General features: G+C 40.2%; 2 protein-coding genes across 2 annotated transcripts in view; both read right to left on the reverse strand.

Moving 5' to 3' along the window:
• LOC134585620 (vomeronasal type-2 receptor 26-like) overlaps positions 1–14,424 on the reverse strand; it is a 153,826-nt gene extending 139,402 nt beyond the window's left edge. The window contains exon 1 of the mRNA XM_063441072.1: positions 14,180–14,424. Within this exon, the coding sequence (XP_063297142.1) occupies positions 14,180–14,424 (245 nt within the window). The remainder of the gene's footprint in view (positions 1–14,179) is intronic.
• Positions 14,425–18,469: 4,045 nt separating this feature from the next.
• Positions 18,470–19,300, reverse strand: LOC134585630 (vomeronasal type-2 receptor 26-like). Its single transcript, XM_063441084.1, has one exon. It carries the CDS (start codon positions 19,298–19,300, stop codon positions 18,470–18,472), a length of 831 nt encoding a protein of 276 aa, XP_063297154.1.
• Between the last annotated feature and the right edge of the window lie 217 nt (positions 19,301–19,517).

The following is a 19,517-nucleotide window of genomic DNA, read 5'->3' on the forward strand; positions in this document are numbered from 1 at the left end:
GGCGTTCCTACACGGCCATGGCTCACTTTGCCGATATCCAGCGGCGAAACAACATGCCAGTGAGGCGCTTGATTTGCGACAGCCCTACACGTTGGAATTCAACACTCCTAATGTTCGACCGCCTGCTCCAACAAGAAAAAGCTGTTAATGAATATTTGTATGACCGGGGTGCTTGGACAGCCTCTGGGGAGCTGGGAATTTTTTTGCCACGTTACTGGACGCTCATGCGCAATGCCTGTAGGCTCATGCGTCCTTTTGAGGAGGTGACAAACCTAGTCAGTCGCAACGAAGGCACCATCAGCGACATCATACCATTTGTTTTCTTCCTGGAGCGTGCCCTGCGAAGAGTGCTGGATCAGGCTGTAGATGAGCGTGAAGAGGAAGAGTTGTGGTCACCATCACCACCAGAAACAGCCTTATCAGCATCGCTTGCTGGACCTGCGGCAACGCTGGAAGAGGATTGTGAGGAAGAGGAGTCAGAGGAGGATTGTAGCTTTGAGGAGGAGGAGGAGGAGCAAGACCAAACACAACAGGCATCCCAGGGTGCTCGTTGTCACCTATCTGGTACCCGTGGTGTTGTACGTGGCTGGGGGGAAGAACATACCTTCAATGACATCAGTGAGGAGGAGGAACGGGAAATGAGTAGCTCGGCATCCAACCTTGTGCAAATGGGGTCTTTCATGCTGTCCTGCCTGTTGAGGGACCCTCGTATAAAAAGGCTGAAGGAGAACGACCTGTACTGGGTGTCCACGCTACTAGACCCCCGGTATAAGCAGAAAGTGGCGGAAATGTTACCGAATTACAACAAGTCGAAAAGGATGCAGCATTTGCAAAATAAATTAAAAAGTATGCTTTACACAGCGTATAAGGGTGATGTCACAGCACAACGGGAATCTAACAGGGGAGAGGTGGAAGTCATCCTCCTCCTCCTCCTCCCACGACCACGCCGGCAAGGACAGGACGCTTTAAAGACGTGTTGTTGATGGAGGACATGCGGACCTTTTTAAGTCCTATGCATCGCCACAGCCCTTTGGGATCCACCCTCAGAGAGCGACTCGACCGACAGGTAGCAGACTACCTCGCCTTAACTGCAGATATCGACACTCTGAGGAGCGATGAACCCCTTGACTACTGGGTGTGCAGGCTTGACCTGTGGCCTGAGCGATCCCAATTTGCGATAGAACTTCTGGCCTGCCCCGCTTCAAGTGTCCTGTCAGAAAGGACCTTCAGTGCAGCAGGATGTATTGTCACTGAGAAGAGAAGTCGCCTAGGTCAAAAAAGTCTAGATTACCTCACCTTTATTAAGATGAATGAGGGATGGATCCCGAAGGGACTGACACTGGGCGATACATTCGATTAAAAAAGGCCTGATGAGATGAGCTGCCTTGGGCTAAAAATGGTCCACACGCTGCTGTATTTTAGCTCTGAATGACGTTTGACTTGCGTGACTTATCCGCCACCAACTAGGGTTCAAGCCGCCATGTTTTAGGGCACTTTCTGCCTGTGAAACAAACATCAATTTTTCTGGCCGCTGCTACAGCAGCGGCTGCAACAATACCAAATTTTTCAGGCATGTGTACATGCCTAATTGTTAGGCCCACTGGTGCAGCACTGTGGCTTCAAAAACCAAACCAAAAAAAAATCCTCCAAGATGGCACCAATATACCAGTGGTCTAAGCATCTTCCCACCTTGGCCTAAAAAGGGGAGGTGATTCAACAATTAAAAATCTCTGCCGTTTACACGTCCACTGATAGGAGACGCGGAAGGTATTAAACTGATATGAACAATACTCCACTCCTATCAGTAGGTCCGTCCCATTGTGATTTATGCCCCCCACCCACCGCGCAGGGATGGGGGCCGGGGGGGAGGAAAGTAGGCCCCCCCATTGTGATTTATGGCCCCCACCCACCGCGCAGGGGTGGGGGCAGAGGGGGGGAGGACAGTAGGTCCCCCCATTGTGATTTATGGCCCCCACCCACCGCACAGGGGTTGGGGAGGACAGTAGCTCCCCCCAGTGTGTATCATGGGCTTTGAGGACAGGTGTCAATCCATACCTGCCAAGTGACCCTATGTAGGGGTAACAGTCCCTATTCTGCTCTGTGTCAGTGTGTATCATGGTCTCTGTGGACGGGGAACAGTCTCTATTCTGCTCTGTGTCAGTGTGTATCATGGTCTCTGTGGACGGGGAACAGTCTCTATTCTGCTCTGTGTCAGTGTGTATCATGGACTCTGTGGACAGGGAACAGTCTCTATTCTGCTCTGTGTCAGTGTGTATCATGGTCTCTGTGGACGGGGAACAGTCTCTATTCTGCTCTGTGTCAGTGTGTATCATGGTCTCTGTGGACGGGGAACAGTCTCTATTCTGCTCTGTGTCAGTGTGTATCATGGTCTCTGTGGACGGGGAACAGACTCTATTCTGCTCTGTGTCAGTGTGTATCATGGACTCTGTGGACAGGGAACAGTCTCCATTCTGCTCTGTGTCAGTGTGTATCATGGTCTCTGTGGACGGGGAACAGTCTCTATTCTGCTCTGTGTCAGTGTGTATCATGGACTCTGTGGACAGGGAACATTCTCTATTCTGCTCTGTGTCAGTGTGTATCAGGGGCTTTGAGGACAGGTGTCAATCCATACCTGCCAAGTGACCCCATGTAGGGGGAACAGTCCCTATTCTGCTCTGTGTCAGTGTGTATCATGGTCTCTGTGGACGGGGAACAGTCTCTATTCTGCTCTGTGTCAGTGTGTATCATGGTCTCTGTGGACGGGGAACAGTCTCTATTCTGCTCTGTGTCAGTGTGTATCATGGACTCTGTGGACAGGGAACAGTCTCTATTCTGCTCTGTGTAAGTGTGTATCAGGGGCTTTGAGGACAGGTGTCAATCCATACCTGCCAAGTGACCCTATGTAGGGGGAACAGTCCCTATTCTGCTCTGTGTCAGTGTGTATCATGGTCTCTGTGGACGGGGAACAATCTCTATTCTGCTCTGTGTCAGTGTGTATCATGGTCTCTGTGGACGGTGAACAGTCTCTATTCTGCTCTGTGTCAGTGTGTATCATGGTCTCTGTGGACAGGGAACAGTCTCTATTCTGCTCTGTGTCAGTGTGTATCAGGGGCTTTGAGGACAGGTGTCAATCCATACCTGCCAAGTGACCCTATGTAGGGGGGGACAGTCTCTATTCTGCTCTGTGTCAGTGTGTATCATGGTCTCTGTGGACGGTGAACAGTCTCTATTCTGCTCTGTGTCAGTGTGTATCATGGTCTCTGTGGACAGGGAACAGTCTCTATTCTGCTCTGTGTCAGTGTGTATCAGGGGCTTTGAGGACAGGTGTCAATCCATACCTGCCAAGTGACCCTATGTAGGGGGGACAGTCTCTATTCTGCTCTGTGTCAGTGTGTATCATGGTCTCTGTGGACAGGGAACAGTCTCTATTCTGCTCTGTGTCAGTGTGTATCAGGGGTTTTGAGGACAGGTGTCAATCCATATCTGCCAAGTGACCCTATGTAGGGGGAACAGTCCCTATTCTGCTCTGTGTCAGTGTGTATCAGGGGTTTTGAGGACAGGTGTCAATCCATATCTGCCAAGTGAACCTATGTAGGAGGAACAGTCCCTATTCTGCTCTGTGTCAGTGTGTATCAGGGGTTTTGAGGACAGGTGTCAATCCATATCTGCCAAGTGACCCTATGTAGGGGGAACAGTCTCTATTCTGCTCTGTGTCAGTGTGTATCAGGGATCATTAGGATAGGTGTCAATCCATATCTGCCAAGTGACCCTATGTAGGGGGAACAGTCCCTATTCTGCTCTGTGTCAGTGTGTATCAGGGATTTGACTATCTTTATTCAGATTCAAAAATTACAATTCCAGGAAAAATTTAACAAACATTTACAAGAACATGTTATGCACATCATAGAAACAACGTAAACCTCTTTAAAGCCACAAACTTAAGACAAAAAATACGTACACACAATGTGTAAGGGTTTGAAAGAATATTCTGAATTCTTACATGTTTACTTTATCGTTTGTTTGATTTTTGTGAACCATATATAAACTACAAGCAGCGTGAAAACTATAAAAACTCAAGTGGCCATGCTGATCAAATCAAATAGTATGCTTTACACAGCGTATAAGGGTGATGTCACAGCACAACGGGAATGTAACAGGGGAAGAGGTGAAAGTCATCCTCCCCCTCCCACGACCCCGCCATATCTGCCAAGTGACCCTATGTAGGGGTAACAGTCTCTATTCTGCTCTGTGTCAGTGTGTATCATGGTCTCTGAGGACGGGGAACAGTCTCTATTCTGCTCTGTGTCAGTGTGTATCAGGGCAGGGCTTTGAGGACAGGTGTCAATGTTAGGTGATTTCTGCCCTTTATGGATTAAAAGCAGACTCTGCATCAACTGTGCAATTTTCCATGGGAGTTTTGCCATGGATCCCCCTCCGGCATGCCACAGTCCAGGTGTTAGTCCCCTTGAAACAACTTTTCCATCACTTTTGTGGCCAGAAAGAGTCCCTGTTGGTTTTAAAATTCGCCTGCCCATTGAAGTCAATGGCGGTTCACGCGGTTCGCCGGTTCGCGAACATTTGCAGAAGTTCGCGTTCGCCGTTCGCGAACCGAAAATTTCGTGTTCGCGACAACACTAGTCACAATAAACTGTTTTGGAATGAGCCTGTATATCTGGTATTGGAAATTATATTTTATTAAATTTTTTAAGCACAAAATGAAAGTTATTTTTTTTTTGTCTTTTTTTCTTGGGGGGGGGGGAGGGGTTGAAAAATTAGTCTTTAATGTAAAGAAAATAGGAAGTTTAAATGTTGTATTCTTTTTTATTTCGTGCCAAGGGTCTTTCAAGGTTTCGCTGTCGGACTCTTAGATTTTCCATAGAAGAGGCAGACTTGTATTACACAATACTTAAAAGGCACCTGTCATGGCCCAAACAATTTATGCGTCATTAGATTGATCATAACATTTATCTATCCTGCTCTCCTTCTATAGGATGCACAGTGCGTGCGCTGTGATTGGAATGGAAACTGCATAGCCGGCCTGCATGACATTAATCTGTTCTGACACTTGCGTTGCAAGCAGGGTACATCAAAGAAGACTTTATAAAAAGCCAATGCAGAGAATCTCCTTAGAGTGGGGGTGTAAATCGCACAAGTGAGCAATACCATTTTTAAGACTGAAAGGGTTAATGCTGTTCTGGACTCAACTCTTGCATATTTTCTGCATATATAATTATAGAAATTATAAAAGTGCTAAATGCTGAATAGGAATTGCTGTATATCACATGTATTTACATGGCGATCTCTTTTAAATAGTACTAATAGACATCTGGAACTAGTCTGGATGTATATAACATGAATCCAAAGTTTTAAGAAAAAATATATGTATAAAAGCAACCAGCTGAAGGAAATTTGGTTAAAAAAAAAGGGGAAAAATTATATACACAAATGAATTATAAAAAAACATATTTAAAAAATCTAAATTCTATATTGTTCCAGATGGTATTACAATTTTGCAATCCAAACATTTTATGATTGATTTGTGAAGATATTGTGCATAACTTTAAAGAGTGTATTATAAAAAGGATACATTTTAAAAAATGTATTAGATCAAATTCTATATTGAGACCGCTTGGGTGGAGGGTGTCTAGGCGGTGGACCCATTCCATTTCTAGTTTACTTATATTTTTAATATTGTCACCTCCTCTCCAATGAGGTTTATATTTGGAGATTCCTATGAATTTTAATTGACTAGGGTCTTTATTGTGCAGTATAAAGTGGGCGGAAACAGAGTGGCTCATAAGTCCTTTTTCTATATTTCGGCAATGTTCGCTTATTCTCACTTTTAGTGGTCTAATTGTCCTGCCAACATATTGTAGTCCGCAAGGACACTCTAACAAATATATTACATTGGTACTGTTACACGTTATTACATCATATATGCTAAAAGATTTGTTCGTATTCACTGAGTTAAAATTTGGGATGAATTTGTCAATTTTTTTGCGTTTTCTTACATGTTGCACATACCTAACATTTAAATAAACCTTTCTTAGTGTTTAAAAAATTTAGTTTTTTCAAGTTTATGTTTATGTTTAGTGTAGTTCTTAGTAAGTTTCATTTTTAGATTGGGGGCGCCTCTAAATATTATGGTTGGTTTATTGGGTAAGATCCTTTTTAGTAGATTGTCCTCTTTTAGTATGTTCCAATGTTTATTTATTATTATTTTAATCTGTTTGCTTTTGTTGTTATAATCAAATATCAAAGTGAGGGTAAATGTATTGTCTGGTCGAATTTTGTGAATTTTTTTTTCGTTAATAATGATTCTCTTTCTGTGTTACTTATTTGTTCTATTTCTTTGTCTAAATACTTTGGGTATAAACCTCAGGACAGATTGTTCGTTCCATTGGGTGAAAGGGTTAATATCATGAAAGTGTTTCACGACAACGTGACTGCTGGTCACCCGGGTATTAATATATCCACTTCTGCAATCATGAGATCATTCTGTTGGGATTCTCTCAGGAAGGATGTTAAGAAGTATGTGCAGGCTTGTTCTGTTTGTATGGTTTCTAATGTTCCTCATAAACTCCCTTGTGGCTTGTTGCATGGTCCCACTTGTCCATGGATTTCCTTGTTGAACTTCCTAGTTCTAATGGTTATGGTCTCTATTCGTCAGATTGTCCGTCTGCATGGCATTCCTCACAATATTGTATCTGATAGAGGCTCTCAGTTTGTATCCTGTTTCTGGAGGGCTTTTAATAAGCAATTGGGGATTGAGTTGTCTTTTTCATCCTCTTATCACCCCCAGACTAATGGTATGGCTGAGAGGGCTAACCAGTCATTGGAATTATATTTGCACTGTTTTGTTAATGTCACTCAAGACAATTGGTCCAAATAACTACCATGGGCCAAGTTTGCTAGAAACAATGCTGACCATGACTCCTCTGGGCATAGCCCATTTTTTTGTTAATACTGGCTGGCACCCTTCTGTCCTCCCGGCTGTTTTTTCTGACACATCGATTCCTGCTTTGGATGACCGTCTTACTTTCATTCGTGATACCTGGGTCAAAGTTCACTCCATCCTGGGGACTGCTGATGACTGTTTCAAGCATTATGCTGATAAACGGCGAGGTGCCAACCCTTTTTACCAAGTGGGTGAGAGGGTTTGGTTATCTTCGCCAACATCAGGCTTAAAGTCCCTAGCATGAAATTTGCTCCTAGGTTCCTTGAGCCTTTTCGTATCCTTCGTAGACTCAATCCTGTTTTATACTCTCTGGCCCTTCCAGCCTCCTTGAAAATTCCTAATACTTTTTGTGTATCTTTGCTCAAACCTCTTGTTTGCAATAGATATACTGGGCCGAGTGTTCCTCCACCTCCCTTGGTTTTCGGTACTTAATGGATTGGAAAGGTTATGGACCAGCCGACCATTCTTGGGTCCCGGCCTCTGATATACACGCTGGCCGCAAGATTCGCTAGTTTCATGCCAAATTTCCTCTTAAGCCTGGTCCTGCCCGCCCGGTGGGTGGTCTTCAGGTGGGGGGTAATGTAACATATTCTTCCTCACCTTCCAGTCTTTGCATCCAGTGGCCGTGCATCTGCATGACTGACACTAGCGGCATGTTAATGGATGCCGGCTGCTGTGGATCCACGGCAAAATATACCCCCACGTCAGCTCACGTGATTGACAACGTTGGCATGTGATGTCACGCACGTGCCACACGCGCACGTTTTGGGGGCAAAGAGCTATTTCAGCCAATCAGAAAAGTAAAGCAGGTATTTAAACCTAAAAATACCTTCCCTCATTGACCGGTCGAGGTTTCCCTAGTGGTTGTCCAAGAGCGCAATCCTTATTCTTGTTATTCTGGTTATTTGACTTTGGCATTGATTTTGACTTCCCTGTTTTCTGGTATCCCTGATCTCTGGCTTTCCTTTATCGTTGTGTCCCTTTCTGTGTCCCCTGACCTCGGCTATTCCTGACTATTCTTTGGTACGTGAGTGTATACGTTACCTATTAGTCAACTGTGTTACACATGCTGGATCATACTGTAATCCTGACACCTCCAAACTATACATGTTAAGATCCTTTAACCTTTCCTGGTAAGTTTCATCCTGTAATTCATGAACCAGTTTAGTAGCCCTTCTCTGAACTCTCTAAAAGTATTAATATTCTTCTGGAGATATGGTCTTCAGTACTGCATACAATAATACAAATGAGGTCTCACCAGTGTTCTGTACAATAGCATGAGCACTTCCCTCTTTCTACTGCTAATACCTCTCCCTATACAACCAAGCATTCTGCTAGCATTTCCTGCTGCTCTATTACACTGTCTGCCTAACTCCTTTGTCTGTCTCCCTCCAAGTCAACTGTGCTACCATCAGTTCCACCACACAGGCTCAGTGCCTAGGTGTTCTCTTTGACTCCGACCTCTCCTTCACGCCTCATGTTCAATCTATCGCCAAATCCTGTTGTTTCCATCTCAAAAACATTGCGTGCATCTGACCCTACTTAACGCCAGATGTGACTAAGGTGCTGGTCCATTCCATTGTCCTTACTCGCCTTGACTACTGTAATACCGCTTATTAGTGGTTTTACATGCTCTCAATTTGCGCCGTTACAGTCCATAATGAATGCAGTGGCGAGGCTCAACTTCCTGTCCTCCCGCACCTCCCACGCCTCACCTTTCTGTCAGTCCCTACATTGGTTTCCTGTAAGATATAAAGCTCAATTTAACCCCTTAAGGACTGAGCCAAGTGTACACGTTGTGAACAAAACATAACAAAACCTGGCATTTGCGCTATATGTCTGTCCAACCGTAATTCACCTCTTTCATATGAAATGCACCCACACTTATTATATATAATTTTATTCAGGGGAAACAGGACTTTCATTTAATATCAAATATTTAGCTATGAAACATAATTTAATATGAAAAAAATGGGAGAAAATAAGAAATTTTTTTTTTTAGTTCTACATGACATTTTAACTGTCAATGTCATAATACTGTTTGCTTTTACTGCAATAAAATACACATATTTGTATTCAGCAAAGTCTCACATGTAAAACAGTACCCCCTATGTAAAGGTTTTATGGTGTTTTGGGAAATTACAGGGTCAAATATAGCACGTTACATTTGAAATTGAAATTCGCCAGATTGGTTACGTTGCCATTGGGACTGAATAGTAGCCCAGGAATAAAATTTACACCCATCATGGCATACCATTTGCAATAGTAAACAACCCAAGGTATTGCAAATGGGGTATGTCCAGTCTTTTTTAGTAGCCATTTGGTCACAAACACTGGCCAAAGTTAGCATTAGTATTTGTTTGTGTGTGAAAAATGCAAAACACATCAATTTTGGCCAGTGTTTGTGACTAAGTGACTACTAAAAAAGACTGGACATACCCCATTTGCAATACCTTGGGTTGTCTACTATTGCAAATGGTATGCCATCATAGGGGTAATTTTCATTCTTGGGCTACCATAGGGTCTCAAAGGCAACGTAACCAATCTGGCGAATTTTAATGTGAAAAAAATGAAACACAAGCCTTATATTTGACGCTGTAACTTTTGAAAACACTATAAAACCTATACATGAGGGGTACTGTTGTACTCAGGAGACTTCGCCGAACACAAATATTTGTGTTTCAAAACAGTAAATAGTATCACAGCAATAATATCGTCCGTGTAAGTGCTGTTTGTGCATTCAAAATGCAAAAAACGTCACTTTTACTGGCAATATCATCATTGTAATACATTTTACTGTTTTGAAACACTAATATTTGTGTTCAGCGAAGTCTCCCGAGTAGAACAGTACTCCCCATGTACAGGTTTTATGGTGTCTTGGAAAGTTATAGGGTTAAATATAATGCTAGGAAATTAAATTCCCTTTACTTTTGGCATGGGTTGTCAGGCAGGTCCCGCTAATTGTAATTAATTAAGATACCTAATTATGTAAAAATATTACATAAATATATGTGTAGAATTAATATATGTATATATATATATATATATATATATATATATATATATATATATATATATATATATATATATATATATATATACGTATGTGTATATATATATGTATATATATATATATATATATATATATATATATAATTTTTAAAAAATATTTTTATTTATATATAAATATATATATATAGTGATATATATATATTTATGTATATAGATATATGTATTATTTTGTTCTATGTGTATTTTGAGATATATATTAATATCACAATACAGTTAGAATGAAATAACACACATCTATATATTTTTAATTATTTATTTTTAATTATTTTTTTATTTTATTTTTTTACGTATTTACATATTTTTTTATATTATATATAAATACATATATATAACAATAATTATATATATATATATATATTTAATCAGTATCAGTCTACGTGTAATTCGATATTAATATATATATATATATAATTATATATATATATATATATATATATATATATATATATATATTAATAGTAAAATACACCTAGACAGTGTATGTGTGTGTATGTATATGTGCATATATATATTATGTAAGTATATTATTATTTTTTTTTTACACTTATTTTAATTAATTTTATTTGATTTCCAGCCAGCAGGGGGACTAACTGTCATTAACGTTAGTCCCCCTGCTGGCAATGCCTGAGCCAGCTAACCCGGCCATGTGATTGTGAGGTCCTCGCAAGGACCTCACTCTCACATGGCCGGGGGGCCTCCAGGAGGATGGACGTGCCGCGGTAAGTTAGATAAAAAAAAACGGAGGGCATACTATTACGTCCGGCGGCGTTTAGAGCCGCTTAAAATAGGTGGTAATAGTATGCCCTCCGGTCTTAAAGGGTTAAAATTCTGGCTCTTGCTTTCAAATCTCTACATAATGCTGCTCCCACCTATCTATCCTCACTAATACACAAGTATGTCCTGTCTAGGCCCTTACGCTCTCCTGAGGACTTACGTCTATCTTATGTCTGAACTCCCACCTCTGATGCTCGTCTTCAAGACTTCTCCAGACTTCTCCTAATAAAAAATAATAATAATAATAATAACAATCACCCCTAAATCCCTTTCCTCAGATGTTGAGGTTAAAACTTTATCAAATATTCTGTTCTCTGTCCTTGGGTTTTTACGTCCAAGATGCATTATCTTGCACTTATCACCATTAAATGTCAGTTGCCACAACTCTGACAATTTGTCTAGTTTACCTAAATCATTTGTCATTTGGCGTATTCCTCCTGAAACATCAAACCTGTTACATATTTTTGTATCATCAGCAAAAAGACATACCTTACCATCAAGACCTTCTGCAATATTACTAATACAAATATTAAAGAGAATGGGTCCAAGTACAGATCCCTGAGATACCCCACTGGTGACAAGCCCAAGCTTCAAATATACTCAATTGACTACAACCCTCTGTTGCCTGTTACTCAGCCACTGCCTAACCCATTTAACAATATTGGAATCCAAACTTAAAGATTGCAGTTTATTGATAAGCCTATGTGCAACAGTGTCAAAAGCCTTACTGAAATCTAGATAAGGCATGTATACTGCACCACCCTGATCTATTATTTTAGTTACCCAATCAAAAAAAAAAGCAATAAGATTAGTTTGGCATGACCTCCCTGAGGTAAACTCATGTTGTCTCTGATCTTGAAATCCATGTGATTTTAGATGTTCAACAATCCTATACTTTAACATGGTTTCCATCACTTTCCCCACTACTGAAGTAAGGCTTACTGGACTATAGTTACCCGACTCCTCCCTACTACCTTTCTTGTGTATGGGCACAACATTCGCTAATTTCCAATCTTCTGGGGCTACTCCTGTTAACAATGATTGGTTAAATAAATCTGTTAATGGTTTTGCTAGTACACCACTAAGCTCTTTTAATAACTTTGATTGTATCCCATCAAACTCCATTGACTTATTTGTCTTTACTTTTGACAGTTGAAATAGAACCTCTTCCTCTGTAAACTCACATGTAACAAATTATGTATTTGTCCTTTTTCCTAACTGTGGTCCCTTTCCTTCATTTTCATCTGTAAATACTGGACAAAAATATTCATTGAGGCAGTCAGCTAAACCTTCATCCTGTTCTACATACCTTCATTCTGTTGTTTGTAATTTAACTAATCCTACATCCTTTTCTCATTTATGTATCTAAAAAAGTTTTATCCCCCTTTTTTACTAAATGGGCTATTTTCTCTTCTGTGTGTGATTTGGAAGCTCTTATATAACTTGCTTAGCCTCTTTTTGTCTAATCTGTCTATCTTCCTCACTCTGGTTTATTTTATAATTACTAAATGCTATTTTTTTGTTTTTTACTATTTTGGCCACATCTGCGGAGTACCCCAGTGGTTTATTGAATTTTTTGCTCTTACTGACAAGCCTAATGCACTTTTCTGTTGCCTTCAGTAGTGCAGCTTTTAAATAATCCCATTTCTCTTGGACTCCATTTAAACTGCTCCAGTCTGTGAATGACTCCTTTACGCAAATTCTAATGTTAGAAAATACTGTTTTTTCTCTAAAGTCTAAAACTTTTGTTTTTGTGTGGTGTGACTCAATCACTATTCTTCTATTAAACCACACTGACTGAAGATCACTAGACCCTAAACTTTCCCCTACAGTAATATCTCATACCAAATCTCCATTTGTCCTTACGAGTTGGCTCCTCAATGACTTGTTTTAGAGATCGTCCCAGTAGGGAGTTTAGAATATGTGTGTTCTTGACACAAGCAGCTATTTTGGTTTTCCAGTTCACACCTGGAAGATTAAAGTCCCCCATGATGACTCCCCCTCTTCATTGTAATTTTAGATATTTCCTCAACTAGCTAAAAAAAACTATAAAAGTCAGAAAGATTTGAGTTGATAATATGTAACATTGTAAGGTATAAAATGTATAAATTAAGAAAACCGAAGGTAAGTGATTACAGGTGCTGGCTCCTGGTAAGATTTATATCTAATATTGATTTTAGGCCAGTAATTTAGCACAGGGCCAGTGAAAAAAATGCAGCTATAAAATATTTGGTTGACAATAATCAGGGCCAAGGTGCAATTTAGAGGTTTTACCATAATTCTATCCCAGTTGTGCTTATGAATTGCATTGTACTTTACCTTTATAATTTGAGCCATCTGTTCTGCCAAATTGCATGTAATAAAAACATGCAGGGAGCCACGATCATAATGTGAAAAAAAAACTAGACAATAAAAAAAAAATATATATATATTTTCATTTCCCATTAGTAGTAATTTACTAAAGGAGAGAATATTTTTACAATCTTAATTTTGGACAGATAAGATGCGTATAAAGAACTATATGCACTTTATGCATAGATATAACACTCATTATTGATAATTTATTGTACATGCACCATCCATTATATAATATTTCAATTTAAACTGCTTTGTACCTGCTCTCTTTTAGATCTATTAGCTGAAAGCATGACATATGGTTAAACAAATAAACCCCTTAGTGCATTCCTCACTAAAAAAATGATTTATGCTGTATTGCAACTCGTATAAAAACTAAATTGACAGAGCTGGACTTGAGTAAAGCATTGGATTGACTGAGCTTGTCAAGGAGGCAGATCAGGAGCAGAGCCAGCACAAGCCAAACACAGTACTGGCCATTCAGCATCTTTTCATAGAGATGCATCACATCACTGCATCTCTATGAGGAGAGTTCAGTATCTCCATGCAGAGGGTGGAGACACTGAATATCAGTCACTGTGCAGCACTGCCCCAGGAAGCACCTCCTGCTGCCATCTGAGGAGTTGCCAGTGCAGGTATCTCTAGGCTGTCATGTAAACAGTGTTTATTTCAAAAAGCCTGACGGGTATGATTCCACTCACCACAACAAATACAACAAGCTGTAGCTGTTCTGGTGACTATAGTATCCCTTTTAAGTCAAATGCCTAAAATATAGAGGGTCTCCAAGCTGACTTATGTACTAATATGCAGATAAATGAATATTTATTTAGCAAATGCTACAAAAACTGCGAGAAGGCATTAGGTTGAATTTTGCTGTGATTGTGTATTTCCAAATCTTTTTCAATTCTGAAATTTAAAACCCCTTGAAAATACTAGAAATAATAAACTACACAGTTTTTTAGTGGATGATTTTAATAATTTATGTATACATAACTTTTCAATTTTGATAGTCTGACTTACCCAAAACAAATGATCCCATCAAACCTCTTGTCTGTATGTGTATGATCCAATGCTGCTGAATGTACAGTAAAAATCCCTCCAATAATGATGTCTCCTTCCTGATAATATTCATAGTCCTCAAAATATGATATTATTTGGAGACTACACATTGTAGCTGAGTTTTGGGTTGAAGGTTTGAGGAGCATAGTTTGCAAGACGAGCACAAAACACAGAACTTGCAAGATGACAGATATAAATGGTGACATTGCTCTATCAGAGTAAATATTAAAGCATTTTCAAATCCAAAGTGTCTGTAGAATTCATTAGCATTTCCCCCCATCAGGGATCGGTATATCCTGTGTCTGTTAGACGTTCTGATAAAGCTCATTCTTTTATCCGTTACAGCTCAATACACTGTAGAGCCAAATGCATTCGGAAACGAGCATGTGCATTGAGATAAAGCAATTTTCCATTGCCTAAAATATATTTAATATATGGTTCACCAGCCCTAAAGTTTAAGTGGTAGAAACAGTCTATTTTCTAAAATTACATTCCCATTGCACATCTTATCTTTGGTTGATTAAAAAAAGCACATTAGATTTAGATTACATTAATATTGTTAATTTTTAGTTAAAGCAGACCTACCCTTTTCCCATAAGAATGAATGTCAAGGCAAACCTCTTCACACTAACCATTCACCTTACTTCCTTGAGCCTCTGGCAAAGATATCTCTGATGAGACAGAGAGGGGTATTTTTTTATCTACACCCTTATTAACCCTTAATAGGGAACACGTGGGATGAGGGGCAGCATTGTAACATAGCTGTGTGATACAAAAATTAATACAAATACACAAAAACAAGTCCTGTGCTCAAACTCCCACTACTCTTGTGCGGCAGCAACGACCACAGTACACATCAGCCCCAATACATACAGTAAAACCCAAAGAAAAAAAGTTACCCGCGCTCTTCCCAATAGTGAGTGTAGGACCCACCTAAGAGGTTTGCCTTGACGTGGCAGGTGGGCATACCCTCTCATGGCCATTGGAGTAACTAAATAACCTCCATTTGTTTAAATATGCATAAGTATTTGGTAAGAGTGTTTTTTTGTGTATTTCTTTTATGTATTGCGGCTGATGTGTACTCCTGTCGCCCAAGAGTAGTGGGAGTTTCAGCGCAGGACTTGTTTTTCTGTAACTATATATGCCAGTCCTTATTAACCCCTAATAATGCATGATGGAATTATCCCTTCCCTTAATGACCCATGATGGAATAATTAAATTTTTCTGTATTCTACCAGCAAGTACTGTTTCCCTAGTGGTCACAGGGGAATCCCAGATATCTCTCAATAAAGCTTAGAGACCTCTCTGCTATCTAACGCAAATGTCATGCCTCCAAACTGACAGAGGAGCTGTAAGCAGTGCTCAAAGTAAGACACTTGAGGCACCAAGACCACTTCGTCTTAATGCACACTAGCCTCTCAATTCTTTCCTTTGGGTATTTAGATGGAAATCAATTGAGATTACCTCAACCAAGAAGGAGCTTCCCCATATAATATTTGTATTCTTAATGCTATATTTTCCCTTTAACCCCTTAGTGACCACGGACGTGCAGGGTACGTCAGAAAAAAAAAACGGTCCTTAACGAGGCATCCTGCAATCGTTAACGAGGCATCCCCCCACAGCCATGTTTCCCCACGTGGTGCCCAGCAGTGAGGCAGAGCATCAGAAGCCATCCGTCAGTCTTCCGATGCTCTGTCTGTACTCAGGGAAGAAAATAAACCCCTCCCAAATAAAAAAGTATTAACCCCCCTCCCCAATATTAACCCCGTCCCATTCACTAGCCCGATCACCGCCGATCCCTCACTGGCGATCAGCCTTCTTCTCTGTCGGGGGACTGTCTGATAGCCCAGACAGTCCCCCCTCTGCAAATTAGGACCCCCAGGGGCCATGTGACCGCTCTAAAAGAGCGGTCACATGGCCGCAATAGATGTCCTTAGTGCTGCCAGCAGGCGGACTGCCTGAACTGACTGTGCTGCTGAAAAAAGTAAAACATATCTAAATTTCTATCTATATATATCTATCTATCTATCTATCTCTATATGTATATCTATCTCTATATGTGTATCTATCTCTATATGTGTATCTCTCTCTCTCTCTGTGTGTCTCTCTATATGTATATATCTCTATCTCTCTCTATATGTATATATCTCTGTAGCGGTCACCCTGGTGAGTAGAGGGGTTTCCACCGCCAGAGATGTCCTTTTCCCAAAGCGCGTGTCGTATTACAGCATTCCAAGTAGTCATCCAAGTAGTAAGAGAAGCAGGTATAGCTTGTATAGCAGTTCCCTACAAACAAGAGACAAGGCTCTGTGTTGAGGGTAGAGTAGAACTGATTTTAATGGAGCTAGCCTTTTATGCAAGTCCCCATGCAAGGGGTTTCTGGTGACACATTCCAGGGGTATTCCCCACTGGACCTGAGAAAGGGCAGCAACATAAGCACACACATAATGTCATTACCTCTCAAGTCCAGGACATGCATAATAAAAATACCCCAAAATACCCCAGAATACACATTTAACAATGAGGTATCCCTTCATGTTCTATATCCACAGATAGCCTGGATCTGAACACCCAACATATATCAAAATCACTCAGATCCCACTAATGTAGCCGAAACACCACAGGGTATAGTTTAGACCGACCGCACATGAGGCGCCTGCCCAAAATAGTTCCATGAAATCAGGCTGTGTGGTCAGTCTCTTTCTGGAGTACCTAAATACAGCATATACAGGTAAATAGTAGTATGTGCGTACCTTCCCATAGTCCCTGTGGTTCTGGAGGTGATTCTAACGAACTCCGTTCTCTTTGTATGAATAGTGTCGAACATACATGGACATGGAAGCTTCAGTGGTGTTCGCGCCGACGAGTGTCCGATTTTAGTTCTATACACTCGATGACCAAACACCGCTGGCTGTGTCCCAAAATAGCCGCCTACACGTGTTCGTACATGCAAACGATGCCCACCCAGCCGACCGCTTAGAACTTCAAAGTGTTGTTGAGGTTATTGAGGTGTTGGTAGAGGTCAATAAGATTAACAATTGGCACACTCCACATCTGGGTAGTCGGCCGTTCGGTAGTTTCTTCGTTAGTCGAACGAGGCAATGTTAATATCGGGACTAGACGTATTTGGCCAAACAGATAGGCGAGGGATTAAAAACTTTAAAATCCAGGGATAGAGGATCTGTCACATTCTCTCTCTCTCTTTCAATCTCTATCTTTATCTATCTATCTATCTATCTATCTATCTATCTCTGTATGTATATCTCTAGCTCTATATGTATATATTTCTCTATCTCTCTCTATCTCTTTACGTATATATATATATTGCTATGCTCTGCATACTCCCTTAGCTTCACTGAGCTCTTGTAAGAGCTTGTTCCTGTTCCGGCATCACTCTCAGAAAGAAGAGAGGTTCACCCACTGGAACCTGGAGCCTTGTCGTAGGTCCAGGGTGGGTAGGAGACGGCGAGACCCCAACCAAGCTGTAGCGGTTCGAGGGGTCTGCATTCATTTTTGCTGTCTGGTGCGATGCTGATGGTCCTTGGTGAGCGCTAGGAGCATCCTTTCTACAGTTCAACCCTCAGCTAGCCTGGGGCAACAGTAACATATATAAAAAGCTCTTATAAATGTGAGTTCTCTACCATTACTCTTTCATTTGAGCAATACATATTGCACTATTGGTTGTTCTTCTCTTTTATCTTCCATATTATTGGAACCATAATTACACCTGAACACCTTGTTCCTGTATTCAACACTCTAAGACGACAGTGAGAATACTTAGGTTGGACTTTCTTTTATATTTGCTTAAATTATTGGAATTGGACATTGCTTATTTATTCACTATTTATTGTGGCGCAGCCCTTTTTCAATTTTTGTTTTTATTCATCTTCCAGTAGTGATGGATAGCATGGAAATTCTAATAGTGCAAGGAAAAAAAGGACTTGTATAATGCAGAGTGTGAAATCATATCATTTGATCTCTAAAGTGGCAAATCCACACGTAGTATCTGTAATCTGGATGTTGAAAATGTAATGGAATACAATTAAATAACTGCCAGGCATCCCTCTAGATGTCAGAATAATCATTGCTTTCAGTTAATAGTACTATTAACTAAATCAAACAATGTACATATATTGAGATATTGATACAAAAATATATAAAACAACAAGAACGTATTTTAATTACCATTTGTTGTCTTTTCATAATATAATTAGATGCATTTAAAGAATTATACACCTTTTTGCAATCATTTTAATTTCTTTTTGTTAGTACATTTGTCTTTTTATTAATTTCTGGTCTAATTAATATTATGTAACATTTTGGTAAAAATATACAACCTAAGAGTCCAGCATTTGATGTTAATATGGCAAAGACCTCTACAGCCACCATGTATTTCCCTTTGGTGCTCAGATAGGCTGGGATCATCGCAATCCAAACACTGCAGAACACCAGCATGCTGAAAGTGATGTACTTGGTCTCATTAAAGCTGTCCGGTAATGTCCTGGCTAAAAAAGCCATGACAAAGCTAACAGTTGCAAGAAGCCCCATGTAGACGAGGACAGAGTAAAAGGCAATAACTGAGCCTTCATTACACTGAATGATGATCTTCCATTGATAAGAGCGTGTGTCCATCTCCTGAAATGGTGGGGAAATGGCCAACCAACAGATACTAATTATAACTTGAATAGAAGAGAGGATTAAAACGATAGAATTGGACATCTTGACCCCAATCCATGTTTTCAACTTACTGCCAGGTTTAGTGACTTTGAAAGCAGTATAAACTATGATAGTCTTGGTCAACACACAGGAGACAGACACTGAGAAGATGACTCCAAAAGACACTTGACGGAGCATGCATGTTATATCCAGGGGACGACCAAGAAAGAGAAACACACAGATGAAGCTCAGGGCGATGGAAACCAGAAGAGTAAAGCTGAGGTTCCTATTATTGGCTTTGACAATATGGGTATCTCTGTATGAAATGAAAACCTTTAGTGTAAGAAGAGTCAAAATACCAAAGAAAATAGAAGCTGCAGCAAATAAAGCAGCTAAAATATCATTCACGTAGGAAAGATACTCCATTTCCTTAGGAATGCAACGATATTTTTTTTCATTGGGCCACTCGTATTCTGGACACTTTATGCAGTTCTCACTGTCTGAAAAAAAAAAACACAGCATACAAAGTTTTAGCTACACAATGCTATGAAAAGTTCATCAGAAATGTGGGCAGGTGAAAATGCTTTAGATATATGTTTTTCTCCAATCTTAATTAAATATAAAGGAGTTACTTTTTAAATAT

Source organism: Pelobates fuscus, chromosome 1 (assembly GCF_036172605.1).
Source record: "Pelobates fuscus isolate aPelFus1 chromosome 1, aPelFus1.pri, whole genome shotgun sequence".
Lineage (NCBI taxonomy): Eukaryota > Metazoa > Chordata > Amphibia > Anura > Pelobatidae > Pelobates > Pelobates fuscus.